The sequence below is a fragment of the Hetaerina americana genome, unplaced genomic scaffold (assembly GCF_022747635.1).
Source record: "Hetaerina americana unplaced genomic scaffold, ioHetAmer1.1.p SCAF_19, whole genome shotgun sequence".
Lineage (NCBI taxonomy): Eukaryota > Metazoa > Arthropoda > Insecta > Odonata > Calopterygidae > Hetaerina > Hetaerina americana.
The window spans coordinates 3,542,150-3,560,990 of NW_027286752.1; the positions used below are offsets into that span (position 1 = coordinate 3,542,150).

Below are 18,841 nucleotides of genomic sequence, written 5' to 3' on the forward strand. Positions count from 1 at the left end.
TCTTTTGTCAATGCTCACAGGATCCTTCCCTCTAACAAAAGAAAGAATTCTCATCCTGTGATCATGCTAACAGAGAGCAAAGACATGAGCTCATGGCGAAGAGGGAAGCAAAGTTACGGAGAGGTGAAATATGACAGGAACCACAAGATTACACGACCCCTGTCAGGAGACATTTACTGGCAAATTCATTTGGCTCCCAAACCCAGAATGATGTGCACTGTTTAAGAGCAAAGGTGGCAATTGCCAATGACTGTTTTGAAGCTTACAGCCAAGCAGGAGGGATGTGGCGACAGCCATGACTGTTTCTGGTGCAGAATCCATGGAAAGAATTGGTCCCGCCTCTGATGAAGTCATGGCTGCATTCAAGCCATCAACAGTGTACTTGAAAATGAACGGCACTGCAACGTTCATGAGTTTTGCACCCACTAACAGACCCACAGCCAGCATTACCCTGTTTTTTATACTTGGGTCATCCTGAAGTGAGATAAAAGAAAATAAAATTAGAGTAAGTACATCACCTGAAAAGATCAAGAAATTTTGACTAGGATAGATCTAATTTAATTGAATATTCATGCAGGCAAACACCTTGAGAGGATATTTCCAGAGCCCTCACGGCAAGTTCTTTTGGAGATCTCAAGTATTGAATACCAATGACTTTTTATCAATTTTCTATGCCTTTCAGTCAATTCACTCAGTTATTATAACTGAAAAATGAAAGCACCACAATTGAGCTGATTTCTCCATAGATTGGAATGTCATTCAAAAGCCCTGGGGCCAAGTGCCTGCAGACTGCTATTCAGTTAAAAAAGTATCACCACTGATGAAAATTTGATTAAATAATAACCCAAAGTCCATTGATGTATCACTAAGGTTAAGAGACTCAATAAACAAATATTTAATCTTACTAATGTAAAGGATGAATTTATTTGGAGTAATTACATCCATTTCTAAATTCATTTCTCTGTAGAATAAAATTATAGTGGCATTGTAGACCTGACCACAGCATTTTTCAAACAAGAAAATGAGCAGAAAGAACAGAGATGTAACTAAAATTAATGTGAACTGCTGAGGGCAGTTAACCCTTGACCAGTGTAAGTGCTTCAGTCTACAAGAGTCTTCTGTCACTCAACTCACAAGTCAAATAACTTACATGAACAAATATAACACTATAATATAAAAGAAAAAATTTGCAAAAAGTGTACAAATGTGAATCATCTATCATGGCCACAATGGAATAGGGTCAGGTAAATGGATGATGGTTAGTCTAATAACATAAGTCTTGATATAATGTCCAAGCCATCAATAAAATAAACTATGTGAATCTTTTCTACAATGATAGGATTATTATTTCTACAATGAGGATCATTAATGATAACAGAATATAAATATCTTTTTTAACATAAAGAGTATTAAAATTCACTCCCAGTTCTAATGAGTTTTGCCTTGAATTGGAAGGCAAAGCACCACTTCCTATATTATAACCATAGATGAGTTTACTATAGAGCTTAAAGCCTCCACAAGACATGCAGCATGTTTTCATACCATTCTGGGATCTCAGCTGAAATATAGTGGAATGCATTCCCATACATATAACATCACACTTAATATATTTCTGTACTAACAATAGGTGACCTCATTAGGTAATGATGGTACCCAAGTGCCTGGGCATCGAAACACATCCACTGAAATAAATTTACTGTGAAAAAAATGGATGGTGACTTAGTTACCTCTAATTTTACTTAATCGTTTCAGGTTTAACATTGTGGAATTCCTTCATGAAGAGGGCAAAGAAAGAAACTTTGCACTTCCACATAAATATTTAATATTTCACGACCATGGTTTCGATGCTGCACATAATCAGGCCATGATGCACAGCATCGAAACCATGGTCGTGAAATATTCAATCTTTATGTGGAAGCGCAAAGTTTTTTTCTTTACCCTCATTTAATTTTACAGTTTAGAGGGGAAATTGTGAGTCATTCTACTCACATGCTTACTGAGTTTATTCTGCTGTTTCCTAAATAAACATTCAGAATTTTGATGATGATATCATAAACATGGTTGAGAGTGAAGATGGCAGATTGTTAAAACTTGGGCATAAAATAATATGCCCCAATGATGTTAACTGATAATCCCTCAATAATGATAGATAAATATTAAAAACATAGTATAAGATGTTGTAATAGTATTTCGAATAAACCACGTCATTAAATATTTAATAACTTTGTCTCATAACTGTACTAATGCCCCTATTAATTAAAATGCCAATGATTTTTATGGTTCAGCCACCACAAGAAACCAAGATCAGCAAGCAAGAGATGAGGAAGAGAGTTAAAGAGATAATGAAGCATAATGTGTATGAATTTTCCTCTGTAGTGCATGCAACAACACTGACTAGGGTGGCATTACTGCACGATTACACACATTCTCTTCAGGACAGTGGTCACCAGAATGATCCAATAGCTTTTTCTTTTGCATGCCCCCTTATTTGGACTGTATTCTTGTCTCATTTCAATTTTTGTACGATAATTTCTATCACAGCCGTCAGTTGCAATGGAAGAGGTTCATTAACATACCTTAGGCCATATGTATGAAAGCATGCTCTTCACCATCTCCATTCCTGTGACTTTCTTCTCCTCCGGAAGGCCCACTCGGGGCTGTGTCCCAGAAAGATGGACAGAATGTGGATGGAAACAGCCACTGGGTATTGTTGGTCGAAGGCATCGACTAGATCCAACAGACCCTCTCCCCACCCATTTGGAATAAGGTGTTTCAAGGAGATTACCATTCCTTCTGCCTATATGGTCGTCGAGCCCAAGTGACGCTAGTCTGCGTCCCAATAAAAAGTTCATGCCCTCGCGATGGCATATTGGTACACTCCTCAAACAGCACTGAAAAAATTTGTATGCAGGTAACATGGATGAATCAAAACATAATAATTATGATGATGAGAGGTAAGAGTGAGTACAAAGCATATTAATGAGAGATGAAGAAGAAGAATGAAGTAAAAACATTTCTTATGGACATTGAACTATTTCCATCACGATTCTTTACAACATCACCAGAGCATCATCTAAGTCCATGTTCATAAGATACGAAATTAAGATAATACTTCATTGAAAGAACTTAAGGAAGTAGCCGCAATAAAATTTGTTGATTGGCTGAAATTGAAAATGCAGATAGCAACTATGCATACAAAGCTTTCAAAACAGAATCTTCTACACATAGTTCTGAATCTTGAGAAAATAAAAGATACATAAACATTTAGAAATAAAATTTTGATTATTTGATTATAATACTACTTCATTCATCTCTCTGGTATGAAAAAAACTCAGTAGATGGAATGAATATTTTCTTTGCTATAAAAATGAAATCAATCATGAGGTAATTATGAAAATAGCTCGCACATTGGACAACTAAAATAATTTTCCTTTCAATATCCTCAGATATTTTGCAACAAAACTGACAAGTCAATGAAACCTTTTCTCTTTAAGGATTAAAATTTTACATTTGAAGGCTTGAAATTTTGATTCATAAAAAATTAAAATACAAAATATGCCTGGAAACCACCATATCTTATTAAAACCATACTAGTTTGAGAAAGCATGGTTGCTAATTTCCTGCTCGTGTATTACCTATTTAAGATGTTAAACGGTCTTGAAATCCAGTCTGAAAAACCTTTTGAAAGAAAAGATTCCATACCAGACTCGATTTTTTATGCATGCTGAATCTTGCTACATACAGCTGTTTTAATTTATTCTTGCATGAAACTAAATGAAAGAGCGCATTTCTGATGGCTATTTACATTCAGGAAATCTGCGCTAATTTTATCACATAAAAAGAATCATTATGCTAATCATATGTGCAGATGAATTCAAGTGTTTGAAATTAAAAACTGAGCCTTTTACAGCTCCTAAAAAGACTTATTGTGTCAGCCAAACAGAAAAGTTATTTAAAAAACAGGCGAACATAACAACTAGACTAAAGCATCACAGTTTTAAAATCATTGGATTTCAGGACTGAGCAATTTAAAGGTGGTACATTTAGATCAAGATAAAGCATCAAGGTGATGGACAAAGGGCATGTTTGATGCTAAACAGAGTAATTACCCAAGACCCTAGAGAATGCACAATCACCATGTATGATTGATGGATGGATTTACAGAAAATGGAATACATACAATGCAGACATATTATTTCATTAAAATTTAGCAGTAATGTAAGATACATGCACAGGAAGCATTGCTCAGAAGTAATGCTGATGAGACTGGTGAGATAACTGATGATAAACAGAACTTTTTTCAATCCAATCCCGAACATACTCAATCATTCTTTAAGAAAGATGGAGTCAAAAGTTTAGCTTTGAACAATATAATAATAAATTTCTTTTAAAAAAATCTGAAGATATTAATGAGTTTCCACTGAATTAACCAGAGACCTCCTAGTGCTTAAGTTAAGCTTGAGCAAACATAATTTCACCGTAAAAACACTTGGCACTTTTTCCTTTATGCCTGTACCTCATTGCCCTCAACAGATGCACTATTCACTGTAAATAATAAAATAATAATTTGTAAACAATGAAGATGACTTTCTGTTTATTAAATGACTGGAGTGAGAGAATTATTAACACAGCAACCCTTAAAGAACTTAAGAAGTAAATACAAAATCACAGAAGTTATAATAAATATTTCAACTCGCTTCTTGAATTAATATATAAATAAAACTTCCAACTAAAGCATACAATTGAAAAGCCAACATTTAAAGGAACTTATGAAGTTATAAACAATGATAACTATGACAAAATAAAGAACATAGGCTTTGGCATTCAGGATAATGAATCATTAAAGTCCAAAAACATAAATTTACACTTCATTCAGGCCCAGATAATATGGTACATTTTTAAAGAAAAATATGTTAATCAACACAATAGGCATCTAACCCCCTATGCAATCAATTGCTTTCGTGGTTTGCACCTAGATACTCCTAAGTGGTCAAACATTTCATTTTGTTACAACACATATATTTATAACATGAATGAAAACATACACATGTAATATACAAAAAAGAAAACAAATAATAAAAAGTTTGAAATTTATACTTATGTAGGAGTTCGTGGAATTGGCCATTGAAATATATATGTTGTCTGAACCAATTTACAGCTCTTTATTCCATGTCCAACATAAGCCAAGGAATAATTACTTTAGCATTGATATGCAGTATTTTTACAACAATCACTCTTTGAAATACATGTTCACCACTGTGCTTTAGAAAGTTGCTTCTCTTTTTCCAAACCACTGCAAAAGGGAGTTAGGTCCATTATATACAGAGCATTTAAGGAAATATGCAAGATTCAACCAAATCCAGTGGCATACGAGGGTGGTCCCATAAGTAGCCAGCCTGACCTAGAGATGGCGGTAGTTTTTTAAAAAAAATATCACTGTATTGCAAAGTACGCAATCTACAAAGCATATGTTTCAAGTTTGAAGATGCTACATTATAAAATCTGAACTAGATTCTACTCTGGGTGAGTCTGCTCCTTTGATTACAACAGTAAAATATTGGGTAGCAGAGTTTAAACGAGGCCGTATGAGCTGTCAAGATAAGCATCGCATTGGTCGACCAAATGAGGTGACAACTCCAGAAACGGTGAAGAATATCCACAAAGTGATACTGAATGATCGTCGAATGAAAGTGTGCGAGCCAGCAGACATAGTAGGCATTTCAAAAAGGGCAGTACATCACATATTAACTGAATATTTGGACATGAGAAAGCTGTGGGCAAGATGGGCGCTGCATTTGCTCACACTCGAGCAAAACCAATGTCATGAAGATGTTTCAATTGAGTGTTTAGCAAAGTTTCACAGCAACAAAGTGGAATTTTTGCACCGTTTCATAACCATGGATAAACATGAGTCCTTTACTTCCCACCAGAGACAAAAGCACAATCAAGACGATGGATTCAAAATGGAGAACCAGCTCCTATGAAGGCGAATACCCTTTCATTTGATGGCAAGGTCATGGCGTCCGTTTTATGAGATGCACATGGGATAATTTTCATTGATTACCTTGAAAAAGGGAACACTATCAAAGGCGAGTATTATGGGAACTTATTGTAATGTTTGAGCAAAGAAATCAAGCAAAAGCATTTGGCTAAGAAGAAAGTGCTGTTTCATCAAGGCAATGCACCAGCTCACAAATCCGTTGTTGCAATTGACATAATTCATGAATTTTGTCTCATGTCAAAGTTTGAATTGCTACCTCATGCATCCTATTTGCCAGATTTAGCCCCCCTAAGATTATTTTCTGTTTGCAAACTTGAAAAAATGGCTTGGCGGTCAAAGATTTTCCAACTGTGAAGAAGTGATGTCAGCAGTTAAAGGCTATTTTGAGGAGCAAGACAGTTCTCATTATAAGAAGGGTATTGAACTTATTGAACATCGCTGGGTAAGTGTATGAAGCTGAAAGGAGATTATGTTGAAAAATAAATACATTTTTTCCAAAATACTTGTGTTTTCTTTGTTGGGTCGGGTACTTCTGAGACCACCCTCATACATCCAAAAGGAAAATGAAATTTTCTATATTACGAGAATTGTGAATAATATGCAGAAAGGTATGGAGGATGAATGTATAAACATGAGTAATAAGCCCCCTGGGGAACAAAAAGTTTGAAAATACGTCAAAAAACAAAAAAAAAGGTGCAGGTGTAAGGTAATTTAGCTGACATGGAACAAGTGAAATGTATACATTCATGGTTGGAGCCTATTATTCCCTTGCTGCTTCGAAAAAGTTTTCCGTACCCAGAAAATCACACAGATTGGATGGTAGAAGGCATCCCCCAAATTTAAAACTGAGGCCCTTTAGTCAATAGCATGTCCGTTGCTAGCATGTGACATCAATGTGAATGCTAATAACTCTCTCTGCATCATTATAGTAATTGATAGGAACAATTAATATTTTATTACCTATCAATTGAAAGTTACAAAACTTTAGAAAATAAAAGTTTTCACTTCGAAAGACAATTGTGAGATATTGTACACATACTCTGCAAAGGAGGATCACCACCTCATTAAAAATAGGAGTTAAACAAATCAAGAATTTTTTAAGGGAACATTAGATCTAACACTACATCAAAACTTATTCAGCTGAGGTATAAATAACTTGTGAAATTGGAACATTTTACAAGAGGATGGGAATTGCAACCAATTAATTATTGACCAAGAAACTTTACTCCTGTCAGATAATTGAGACAGAAAGCCCTTTGAATTTGAAAGAGACAAGCAATTATGAAAAATAGTAGGTGAATAATGCATAGGATTTCAGTTAAAATTTTTTGTTTAATCTATCCCTGAAACTAAAATTAACTTGAATCACCATCTCAAATGCCAATGACTGATGAAAATTACATCAATCAAGACATTTGTAAAAATAGCATGCTGCATACACCTCAGTCAATTGGGAAATAGATGACTGACACACATCAAATATACAAATTTACAGGAATTGTTTGACGATTACAAATATGTCAACTATAATTATATAAAGGGTTTTTATACCCATGTCAATGTAAAAGTGAAGGGGAAAAATTGATATTGGTGTGGTGATTAACGGGTAAGGTAAAAAACACTTAATGGCTCAAGGAAATGTCATTAAATATTGCCATTCTAAAAAGAGGTTGTGAGAAGCTATTAAATGATTAACTTTTGAGTTGAGAAGAACTCAAAAAGGTAAACATTTGCTTAACATTAGATAGATGCCATGTCTAAGAAATAAAATTTTCATCCTTTTCGCAAAAAGACATTTATTTGCTATTGGTGAAATTATGAATTGAAAATAAAAATGTGTGAAATACAAAAGTTTACCGACTATAAAATTATTATTAACATAGTCAAAAGTGAGGAAAACAATTTGCAGTATATTTTTCAAAGTTTCAGTTCACTTCCTGGCACAGATCTTTGTATTTTGCCTCAGTCCTGTCCAAGATTCGCACATATTCTTCCAAAATTCCATTAGCAATTTTAAAACTACTACTGCAATTTTGCAATGATTGCATGTTCTTCTGAGCTTGTCTAAGTTCGAGCTTTTTACATGTAACTATCTCTAGGGCTAACTGCCTTTCAAATGTAGTGTCAAATGGAAGCCAGTCCCCTCGAAATACCCTATAATAAGATGACTTATCAGAGTCCTTTAAGGAAATGATACAAATAAGAGCACTTAAATTCCATGACAGTCCTTCAATACTGCAGGTTAGGTTCCCTAACAGTCCATGCGTTCTCAAAAATTCCAATTTTTGTGACGTTATGACTGACGTTTGGGGGCTCCTTTTTGCAGTTGCAATAATATCATTATATTCGAAAGTGACAACATCATGAGGATTATTAGTAAGGTAAAAACCATATTCAATCCATAATTTCATATTATCGTGGGGGCCATAATTTATGAAAACCTGGCTTTTGGGGGAATACCGGGTCAGGGAACGTATCTCATATGACCTGGATGAGTGGTTATAGCCCGCTTCAACTCCAGCGTCAAACGAATGGTTAAACATGTCAAGAAAAGGCGCCAACGCCAAATTACTGCTGCTGCCTGGTTTCAAGATTTTGCAACCGGACTTATTAGTTCCGGATGACATATATACAGCTCTTGTATTCACAACAAACCATGCAAATTTATATTGCGAAAGTGTAGGAATCGGTAAAGAGCTACACATTTTTTCATTAGAGATTTGGATTTTAATGAATTCACACACATTCGTGAAAGCGCTCTCTAAGGCCCTTTTCTGGTCTATAACACGATTCCGCATGAAGGGTGGCAATAAGCCAATTTCACTGTCACTACAATAAGAAGGCACAGTGAACGTTTTGGGCAAGGTCTGGAAATAGGGAAACCACGGGGAGTAATTTCCATAATGGACTTCTAGTAAAATAAACACACAAAGTAAGCTATGCTCAGAAAGCGGCACATTCAAATTATCGACTCTTAATCGATTACATGCAGTATTTGGAGTTATCAACAGCTTTTCCGGTATGCTTATGAGGATATCGCCAGTTTTTATTCCCTTTACAGCTTGCAACCCTCGACCTGTAACAAGACTGTTTGCAAGCCGAAGTTTACTAGTTGCTTTCCAACCCTGGCTGCACATCCACTGAACCAGCACAATAACAGATGGATCACAACTAAGATTGTCCAAATTTGCGGTTGACGTTCGTTTCGATCTTCTTCTTGAAGTTCTGCCCTTACGATGGAACCGAAGGCCATTCATGGTTTATCATCAATTACTCATCTCCAAAATTTCAAACAGTGATGGATGGTGTGGCGGCAGAGCTACAACTACATGATAATGGTAATGTGGTTCACACACGCATACCACAAATTTAGTCTGTCTTCTACAGTTTTATTCACACATCACCTATTACCTTGTCACCGTTGAGGGATGAGGCTTTCAGGCTATTCACAATGCCGTCACCGTTGACGCGTGATGACGACTTGCTATTGTTTTCCCCTTTAACCAAACCCCCCCAATTACAATAATATCGTATACCTCCTTTACTCACAAATCTGTTCGCTAGAGAAGTTTGCACAATCCTTCCAGCCAAAAGGACGGGAGCCATTCCCGTTTTGTTGATTCGACATATCGCGTAAATGCAACGATTGCAACCATGGAATCGATAATCATATCAGAACGAGTTGTACTAGCAGAACATGTGAACGCGATATTATAAGAGTACGAGTCCACGAGTAGCTGCACAAAACTGAGCAGCTGATACAATTTAAACGCACGAGTATTAGGCATTTATTGTACTACCTACTTTTTAGCATGGGTAGTGCTGGGGACTTAAATATGATTGTTAAATCTCAAGAACAAAAGGGCGAGGTTAGCGAATTCGGCCCTAACATGAAAGTTATTCCAGATAACGACCAAATCAAAGAACTTCAAACCATCATAAGGGACAGGTAAGATATATTTATGCTGTAGTAGCAGTTTGTGAAAGTCACATCTTTATAAGTAATATGACATTGCAGAAACACGACAAGGAGTGACTTCAAATTCTACGCAGACCGTCTGGTAGGTGACCGGTTCTGTCTTTGTGATAGTAATATTTTTGCTCCAGTTGATTAAAAGAGTTGTGTTCATTTGTACAGATTAGATTAGTGATTGAAGAGAGCTTAAACCAGTTGCCTTTTTCTAAATGTATCATTACGACTCCTACTGGGAAAGAGTATAAAGGCTTGAAATATGAAAAAGGTAACTGCGGAGTTAGCATAGTCAGAAGTGGAGAGGCGATGGAGCAGGTATGTCTTGAAGATATTCTCTATCGCTTTAATGGGGTATTTAATAAATAAATAAGAAGTGGTAAATCTGAGCCCAGCACCATATTTGGGACGAAATCCCTGTCGGCATTGACTCGCGAACTGAAAATAAAATAATTGTTGCAGGGTCTACGAGATTGTTGTCGATCCATAAGAATTGGCAAAATTCTTGTTGAAAAGGATGCAGACACACATGAAGCAAGAGTGGTCTATGCCCGTTTCCCCGAAGATATAGCCGTCCGCAAGGTGCTTTTGATGTACCCAATCATGAGTATGTAGTTTTTCATATATGGCCTAGCCTAGTCGATTGTAGTGACCAAATTTTAACGAGAGAAAATTCTGAGAAACGTTAATTTTAAGAGCCAGTACTGTTTGAAAATCGGTTGATGATTCAAACCATAATTCACTTTCATGCTGCGTTGTCATGTTCATTCATTATGATTGTGAAGAAGCACACATACTTTAAGTATGCGAATATTATTTGGCTCGAATCAAATTTTCTGATGGTCCAGATTACCACTAATGATGTGCTTCAAATGTGATACTTTGCAATCTTTACTACTTGTCTTTCTTCTTTAGTTTCTCGTTTCTTTCGAGTATTTGACGGGTATTCGTTATTTAATATTTAGGGTAACATACATCTAGGGGCAAAGCAGTAATTTATATTGCCGGTGTATGCGCAAACTTGTCACTGCATGACATTTCAAAGGCTGCCTACCAGGTGTCTTGCGTGACTTATTAAAATTTAAATGCAGTTTAACAAACCCGGTTTAAGGATACTTTGCATGAAGTATATGCTGGTCTGTCGGAACAAGTTCCGAATTCATAGTAAACTAAAATCCATTTCGAGCCTTTCGGTTCATTAACAGTTTATTTGATTGTAATTTTGGAGGTAATCAATAATTTTTACTTCCCTGCTGTCCACCCTCGTACTTGTTAATGCCGGTACATATGTCGCATTCGTGTTGACACTACCTATTCGTACACTCGTTATATTTAAGGTTTATTGCGAATACATTATCAATTCAACTTCTTCAACAGGTGATAGGATTAAGCCACAAATTTCGTTACGGTACAAAGTAAACTTAGAAAGTAATGTAAATATGTGGTTTTCTAAACGTATTTACAAAAGCTTGCCTATTCCTCCGCGGTTCTATTCCTGATTGCTGCGTTATATTTGAAAGTAGTTGGAAAGGTTTATTGTTTTTTGATGGTCACTTAAGAATTATTCTTATAACGATGCTATTATGCTTACATTGATCTCGGTTAAGGAGACTTTGTTTCTGTCACATTCAAAAAAATATTGAAATGACTTCTAAAATTACGTGCATGCAAGTAGATGTTTACATGTCTGTTGGAATGTAGGCCGGAGGGTATAATTTATAGTTCTTTAGAGTGCTGAAATGTGAAAATCTGGCTATGAGGAGACCAGTGTAAACAGTCGCAAGTTGGTGATTCAAAGGTGGTAATGACATGTCTTTACTTAAGCTTAATGTACTTTCAGAAATTATTTCAAATTAATTGCATAGGAACAGCATAAAAATGATATGTTATTGTTTAAGTCAATTGTGTCGCGCTCCATTGTATTATTTTCCATGCCTACAGTTAATGACAAAATGTAATTTTCACCGTGCGTTAGGAACAGTTAGTGGGTTTTGAATACCTTCCAGCCCAATAGAATAGATGATGTCAAGGAAGGGACTGCAGTAATATATGCTGTTTATTTTAAAATCATAATAATTGATAAATTCAAACAAATGTACATTTATAAATATATTCTATATGGTTTGTTTTAAGTATTGTTTAAATTGCTTTCCAACGATTATATTTAAATCTGATGGCGCATTGGAGTTATAGTGACTTAAAAATCTTGAATAAAAAATTGTTGATTTGCTAATGGTATGTATATATTACTGTACTGCCCACATACAAGAAAAATAATTTACCTAATTTCACTTGAACACAAGGAATAGGAAATGTGTAGCGACATGGTGGAATAATGGTCACTGGTTAGAATATTATAATCAATGGCTACATTAATGTAGTGATTTCCCAGAAATGATACCGAAGTCATCTTCTAGATGATATAAGTGGATGAGCTTAATATCGGTAGCTTACATAAAGGAAAAGCAATAATCATTTTATGTTAGCACAAGGTAAAGCAAACTATAGAGGTGCAATAGAATAATAGTAGTTTATTAGAAATATTAAATAAATTACATTAATATTGACTTTCCAGTGATGATCACATACATTAGCCATCTTATAGACCATATAAGTTGAGTGGCCTAATTTTACTTTTTCCCCGATGCATGAGGAAAATATAATTAGTAGTAGTAGTTTTGAGGGGAGGCAACCGACAGCTAAGGTCATTTGCGCCATAGGAGATGGACAGGAAAGGATGAAGGGTGGAGAGAAACCCGGCGTCGGCATTAACCTACTTTTTACGAAAGGTGCAGTATAACGTCCCATCCGACGGACGGCGTATTCACTCAAAGTGCCCTCCACAAAGCACCTCAAGTAGGGATCGAGATACCTCTGAAAAATATTCAACACCGCCGGGATTTGAACCCGTGCCCTCAGGGTGGGAAGCCAAAACGTTAGCCCCCGCACCATCTCGATCCTCATTTAATTAGTATGTATCATTAAAAGTGTAGTGCATAAAAACAATCTGGTGGAATAATAGTAGTATACTACCTAACTATGCCTTAAAAATGTTGATTAGGATTTGAAAATATCAATTTTTAGACTTTACTTTGCTTGAAGCGACCTCTCTCTCAAGCAATTTGTCCAGCTTGTGAAAATACACATTCACTCTAACTGAAATTGCCTTTTTCACCTCATTTTGGTCTCGAGTGTTTTCATAGATTAAGGATGGTTGCACGTTTGTAAGAGATGCTTGCTCCACAACTGTCTTGTTTTCCCTTATCCCCGGATAATATGGTGAAATTAAGCCATCAAGCACTTCTTCTCGGGCCACTTTTACTTTCCATGTTATCCGAATGAAATTTACAGTTTGTCACTTGAGTTGTTCTTTGTAATTGTTGGTAGCTACTGTACGAGCCTTGTGGTGACCTCTGGGTAGCTAAGTTTATCTTCAGGCAAAAAAATTTACCAAGTCTTGGTAAGTCCACCAATATATTTCTGAAAGCACCTTCATGGTCCACAGTACAATAGGTTTGGTATCACTTAATTGCAAGACAATGTAGATTGGTTGATAGTGGTCTTCATAAAAAAATAAATTTTGGGTTTTTGCATTGATTAAAAATTCCATATGTCAGCTATAAGGGACATAAAAACATCTACAATTCTATATGGCCCCTGTTTCAATATATCTTGCAGATACTGAAGGGAATGTTTTTAAGTTATTAAATGCTATCCACATTCGCGCTACAACTCCTTGAAGATTTCAGTGGAAGCTTGACTCGTGTGTCAATAACCAGTTGGGTATTCTAGTGGTTCATGTCTTATAATTCTCTGTGGCATAGTGTGTTAGAAATTATCAGGATGATCCTGAATAATTCTATGAAAATGAAATGACCACCTAAATTGCTTAGTACGGAGTGTGGTGACATAACTTCCGTTTTTAAAGGGGTTTTGCATAATAAAAAAGGAATTCATTTTACCTCACCCTGTGTATAACTTGTGATTAAATTGATGCTTACAGGAAATCCATTTAAAGAAGGTGGTAATTCAATTATGGTAAGGTTTACTTGAAAGGATGCTTTCTTCATATAATAGCATGCTTTTTAGGGTTTCACATAAAAAGATAGTCTTCAATAAATGAACAAAGAACAGAGCTAGGGCAGGATGAAATTTCCTATTTATTTCAATCTCATAAAATGATTGAATACTCCAGAGCCAGAAGAGTAGAATGTCCTTTAAAAAAGAAATTGTTCTGGATATTGCTTCATGGTTGGCACTAAGGAAAATGTTAAGGTGTCCCCTAATATTTAGTAATTTGTGTACTGCATCATATTCTTTACTAATGATCTGAAGGGAATCACTGACATTTCGCCATGTTTAATTTTCTCTTCTGTGATATATGCAAGTGAGGGCACGGTGCTCTATCCTCATGCATGTGATTAAAACCTCCTCTTGCTGGCATCTCCTGATGAGAGATATCCAAGGCATAACTCTTTGGGTTTTACAGCCCAAAGCTTATTGTTGTTCTGTGCATGGCATATTGTGCTCCACTAAGCAACTGATATGCCCTCTAGCATAATTCTTAGACTCTTTGTCAGTGTGGATTGCGATTGTAAATGCTATTATATCAGCGACTCTTTTACGTCTCATTTCTTGCCATTTGAGTGTGCCCTGAAATAAAATAAATGATATTCTAAAATTCCCACTGTCTAGGTGTTGAGTCTTATGGGCTGTAGGCCAATAGGCGAAATATCTAGAAATGAATTTCAATTCACTTAAAGAATTGGTGCTCATGAGAAATCATCTGTAATTGTGGTGGATTTTGCAAAGTTGATTAGCTAGGATTTCAGTCATGAAATTACTTAAGGATGCATCTTTACTTGGATAGTGCCATGATAAGAGGGTGTTATAGCACATGCAGTTCCTCCTGCAAATTTTGAACAATCCTTGTAGATTGCTGTAACATTTAGGTGCCAGCTCAGCCACTCGTTAATTTTTTGTTGGTACTCAATTGCAGTGGCGAATGATATTTTCTTCCCAGATAATTGCAATTAGCAGTCTGGATTGGAATTTTCTATTTTAGGCACTTGGAAGTACCCTTTAGGTATATATTTTAGCAAAGCAAAATCTGCTTTTGATATATCATCACTATAATGGATTCCTTAAGCTTAAAAATGATATTTAATCAATAGTGAGAAGTCATAGCTACTAGGTTGGAAAATTCATTTCCTATGTTTTACATATCTATATCTAGGATATATATCTGTATCCTACATTTCTGTAGCAAATCTTTTAAGTTTCTTCCTTCTTTTAGCATCTGTTGAACTTAAAATGGAAGGGTAAGGCTGAAAATTAACTTCATGGGGCATTTTATGCTTTTTTTGTTTGATCTGTTGGGAGTACTTCATTCCAGCTTTTTCACTTGTGATATAAGACCAGATCTTACATAATTATCTGGTAACCATTTTCCTGCGTATGTGTTGCATGCAGTGGTCATCTCTAAATAAGCTTTTCTCTTCCTCCCGCAATCTTATTTGGATAAAAGCAAAACATGCAACCATGTGCTCCCACATGCTCAAGCCGAGAAATGGGAATGAGGTATTACAAAGTTACCATGGGAGAAATTTGTTCTTCCATTTCTTAGCATAAATTCTTGAATATCTCATGCATAATACTTAATCTGTAATTATTTAAAACCAGACACTCTGCTTGTAAATAATATACTGGGCAATAGGGATTGTATAAGAAAAATTACTAAGTTGGGGATGCTATCATTAAAAAATAGTTGATAAAACACTGTTCTAATGGGTGAAGGGATGATCAGGGAATGTAAACTAATTAACTAACGTAAATGTAAACTTAAGTATATTTTATAATGGAAAGAAGAGTTTAATGAAAACATTGCTGAGGAAACGATGAGTGGTGTTGGCAGGAATCATAAATTGTGGTTTTCCTTAATGATGGTCATGTTTTCAAATCATGAGTAAAAAAAATGCAAGTGACTTACCTTTTAGAAAGTGCCTCCTCCTTTTTGTTGTTGAGTCTTTATTTCGATTAGCCAGACATTTAATTACTCAGAAATGCAGTTTGTCATTGTAAACGGCAAAAATAAATTCAATATGGAACATGATTGATTGGCTTCTTAATATACAATAAGGAATGGAGTCAGATTTGGTCTAAATCTTTGTCCTTGAATGTACAAATTGAATTGAATCTCAAATCCTGGTGGTGTGGGTGGCTTGCGTGCTGCACCTTGGTGGGACATGCTGCAATAGTGGATCATAATGTCTCCCTGTTCATTTAATTTACATACAAATGCCATAAGTATGAAAGAATAGACCTGCATTTGATCCTGCTCATAATACTGCATGAGAGGTTTGGTGGAAGAAGGGATTATCTTCTCTCAATCTCACCCCAATGAAGACGTTTTATAATTATTACCTAAACTAGAAAACTATCACTATTTTACCAATTTTCATACATAATAGACATGGAGGTGTGCAGATTGAGTTTAAAATAAATGCCAGAATAGCATTAAGATCTTCATAAATTCACTATTAGATTATGCTACTCCAAAATTTAGTGCATTTTAGATACTGCACGATATGTGGTCAAGAAACAGTGCACAAATGCTCCACAAAGGTACTTTCAGTAAGTCCATTTGTGACATGTTGCTTAATAAGGATGGTATGACCACATTGCAAACTTCTCAGTGGTGTGTAGTCAAGATAGCTCAAAAATAACTCATACTTAACATTTTTCTGACCCATGTATAATAGTGTCACAGTCTTAAGTGACAGGACCCTCTATCTGAGTTCTAACCTAGCCTTGAGATGGGATGTAGAAGGGAACTTTCATGAGTTTATGCTGCCAAGAGTTTAGTACACTGCTGGGCCGTGTTAAAAATTAAATTAATTTCACTTTCCATGCCGATATCATCAGTACCTGAAATCATTGATTCATATAAGTATACCTATTTGGAAGGCGTACTGTGGCACCACATCCATGGCCTCGAACAAAATTCAGCACCCAGATGTGTTTTTTTCTTCCATGAATAACTTTTTGAGAAGACCTAAGTCTCCCGTACGTCATACTTTTGGACAACTCATGTAGGATGACTGCAGTTAAAACTCTTATCTCTTAAATATCATAGATTAGTCAGTCAAAGACCCATGTTAGTCTGACTGGAAAAAACAAGCATCTCATGTGGAAATCAGCTGAACATCAACCAGTATACCTACATTCTTCTGTTCTCATCTGACGTCTCAGCTTTCATTAACCATTTCTCATCGCCTTCAGTCTCCCTTTCATTCACAAATACATCAGAGCTGGCTCAACAAAGATGCCTCCTCATGACAAGGATTAAAATTGATTCCAGCATATGAGAGATAACTCCACTACCTATATCAACATTGTCTTTTTATAAGTGGTGAATGATTGATGTGTATTCAACAGTTAAGACTAATACATTTTTATTGACCATATTTGGTAAGTTCTTTAGTTCTCCTTATATATAATTAATGAAAAACATTCTCGGGCACTACCTCATGGAAATCTTTGATACTTAGAAAGTATAATGAAACAACTGCACTATTTTCTGCAAATGATTTTCATTTGCAAGAAAAAAACCATAATGAAAATGTCCAAATTGTTTGTTACAAGCTATCACATGGTAAAAAAATGGGGAGAAGATACTAAAAATTGGTTCTAGATTATACCGGAAAGCAGAAGTGCATTATCATTCTGCATATATATAGTTATGGTTTTTGTGAACTAGAATTCTTCAGAAATTAAGTTGTATAGCATTAATTGCTTATTTGACTTTTGTTGGGGCGAGATTGAGACTTCGTAGTCCCTTATTCCACCTAACCCTTAAACATTACAATAAAGACAATCATAAATATCCATACCCTAGGTGGAAGATAGCCTACCTAGGCAGGACTCAAACCTGCGACCACTGGATTGGCAGGCGAGGGCTTTACCCTGCCATCACTGGGTCTGGCAACATTATTACCCAATTTAAAAAATTAACATCTCACAGCATTGTTAAATGATTCATGTATATACCTCTGATGAAAGAATTAGAACTGCCATAGAATGGGTACTCATCTGGTTTCACTTGAAAAAGTATTTTTCTCCTCTTGCAAATTGAATCTCATCTAAAGCAAGTGAGCAGTAGAGCTCCTCTTCCATTCTCTTGGTGATCACTACACCTTTCTTCATCACTCTTTTTCAAGTTCCAAATTTTTTCCAATACACTAGTGAAATATGAAAGAATCGCTGGATTGGCTAAGTCCATCTTTCTTACATTAAAATGTGAAAATTCCATTTTCTGATCTTATTTATTCTGGTTGTCTTTTGCAGGTACAGGAAATACTGTCATAAAAGCTGTTGCTGTTTTGAAAGAACATCATGTCCCTGAAGAAAATATCATCCTTTCTAATTTATTTTGCACCCCACCAGCTGTACATTCCATCATCTCAACTTTTCCTCAGGTATCAATATTTGTTTAGTTACCACATGTATATACCTTTCATACCACTTACTTTCAGGGTAGTTGTGCAATTATGTAAACATAAAATATGAATATTTATGTTCTTTTTGTAATTGCAGCTAAAGATTTTGACGTCAGAGATTCATGCTGTTGCTCCAAATCATTTTGGCCAAAAATATTTTGGAACAGACTAATATTTGAGCCCCAACTTGAGTTTTGCAGTATTATCCGAATTTTGAATCTGAAAGCTAGCAGTCTTCTCTTCCAAGGGAAAATGATGCAACTTCCTATACAAAGTTGTTTTTGCAGTCGTTTTTAAATACATTTGCATTTAAACTATGTAAATATTTATCCTGATTTGAGACAAATAAAATAAAAAGTACTTTCTTATCGA

The 18,841-nt window shown here is 35.6% G+C and overlaps 3 protein-coding genes across 4 annotated transcripts in view; 1 reads left to right on the plus strand and 2 right to left on the minus strand.

Moving 5' to 3' along the window:
* Window positions 1-9,640, minus strand: part of ABCB7 (ATP binding cassette subfamily B member 7) — a 29,998-nt gene extending 20,358 nt beyond the window's left edge. Inside the window, exons 1-3 of one of the 2 annotated variants that reach the window (XM_071584484.1) lie at window positions 9,551-9,640; window positions 2,577-2,891; window positions 267-474 (exon numbers count right to left, since the gene is read on the minus strand). In XM_071584484.1, coding sequence (XP_071440585.1) covers window positions 267-474; window positions 2,577-2,891; window positions 9,551-9,607 — 580 coding nt within the window. In that variant the 5' untranslated portion in view covers window positions 9,608-9,640. Of the gene's footprint in view, window positions 1-266; window positions 475-2,576; window positions 2,892-9,412 lie in introns of both variants that reach the window. The other variant, XM_071584483.1, reaches the window with a different exon arrangement.
* Window positions 7,807-9,406, minus strand: LOC139687323 (SET domain-containing protein 4). The gene has a single exon (XM_071584485.1). The coding sequence runs from the start codon at window positions 9,256-9,258 to the stop codon at window positions 7,927-7,929; it is 1,332 nt and encodes a 443-aa protein (XP_071440586.1). The 5' UTR covers window positions 9,259-9,406; the 3' UTR covers window positions 7,807-7,926.
* Window positions 9,542-18,837, plus strand: kri (uracil phosphoribosyltransferase krishah). The gene is made up of 6 exons (XM_071584487.1): window positions 9,542-9,950; window positions 10,020-10,062; window positions 10,140-10,289; window positions 10,434-10,578; window positions 18,318-18,448; window positions 18,567-18,837. The coding sequence occupies exons 1-6, from the start codon at window positions 9,814-9,816 to the stop codon at window positions 18,639-18,641; spliced, it is 681 nt and encodes a 226-aa protein (XP_071440588.1). The 5' UTR covers window positions 9,542-9,813; the 3' UTR covers window positions 18,642-18,837.
* The last annotated feature ends 4 nt before the right edge of the window (window positions 18,838-18,841 follow it).

Excerpts from the sequence above, each read along its gene's own strand:
- LOC139687323 (XM_071584485.1), bottom strand. The coding sequence starts at position 9,258 with ATGAATGGCCTTCGGTTCCATCGTAAGGGCAGAACTTCAAGAAGAAGA.
- kri (XM_071584487.1), top strand. The coding sequence starts at position 9,814 with ATGGGTAGTGCTGGGGACTTAAATATGATTGTTAAATCTCAAGAACAA. Across the intron at positions 10,063-10,139 it reads AATTCTACGCAGACCGTCTG|ATTAGATTAGTGATTGAAGA; the intron begins GTAGGTGACCGG and ends TCATTTGTACAG. Across the intron at positions 10,579-18,317 it reads TTTGATGTACCCAATCATGA|GTACAGGAAATACTGTCATA; the intron begins GTATGTAGTTTT and ends TGTCTTTTGCAG.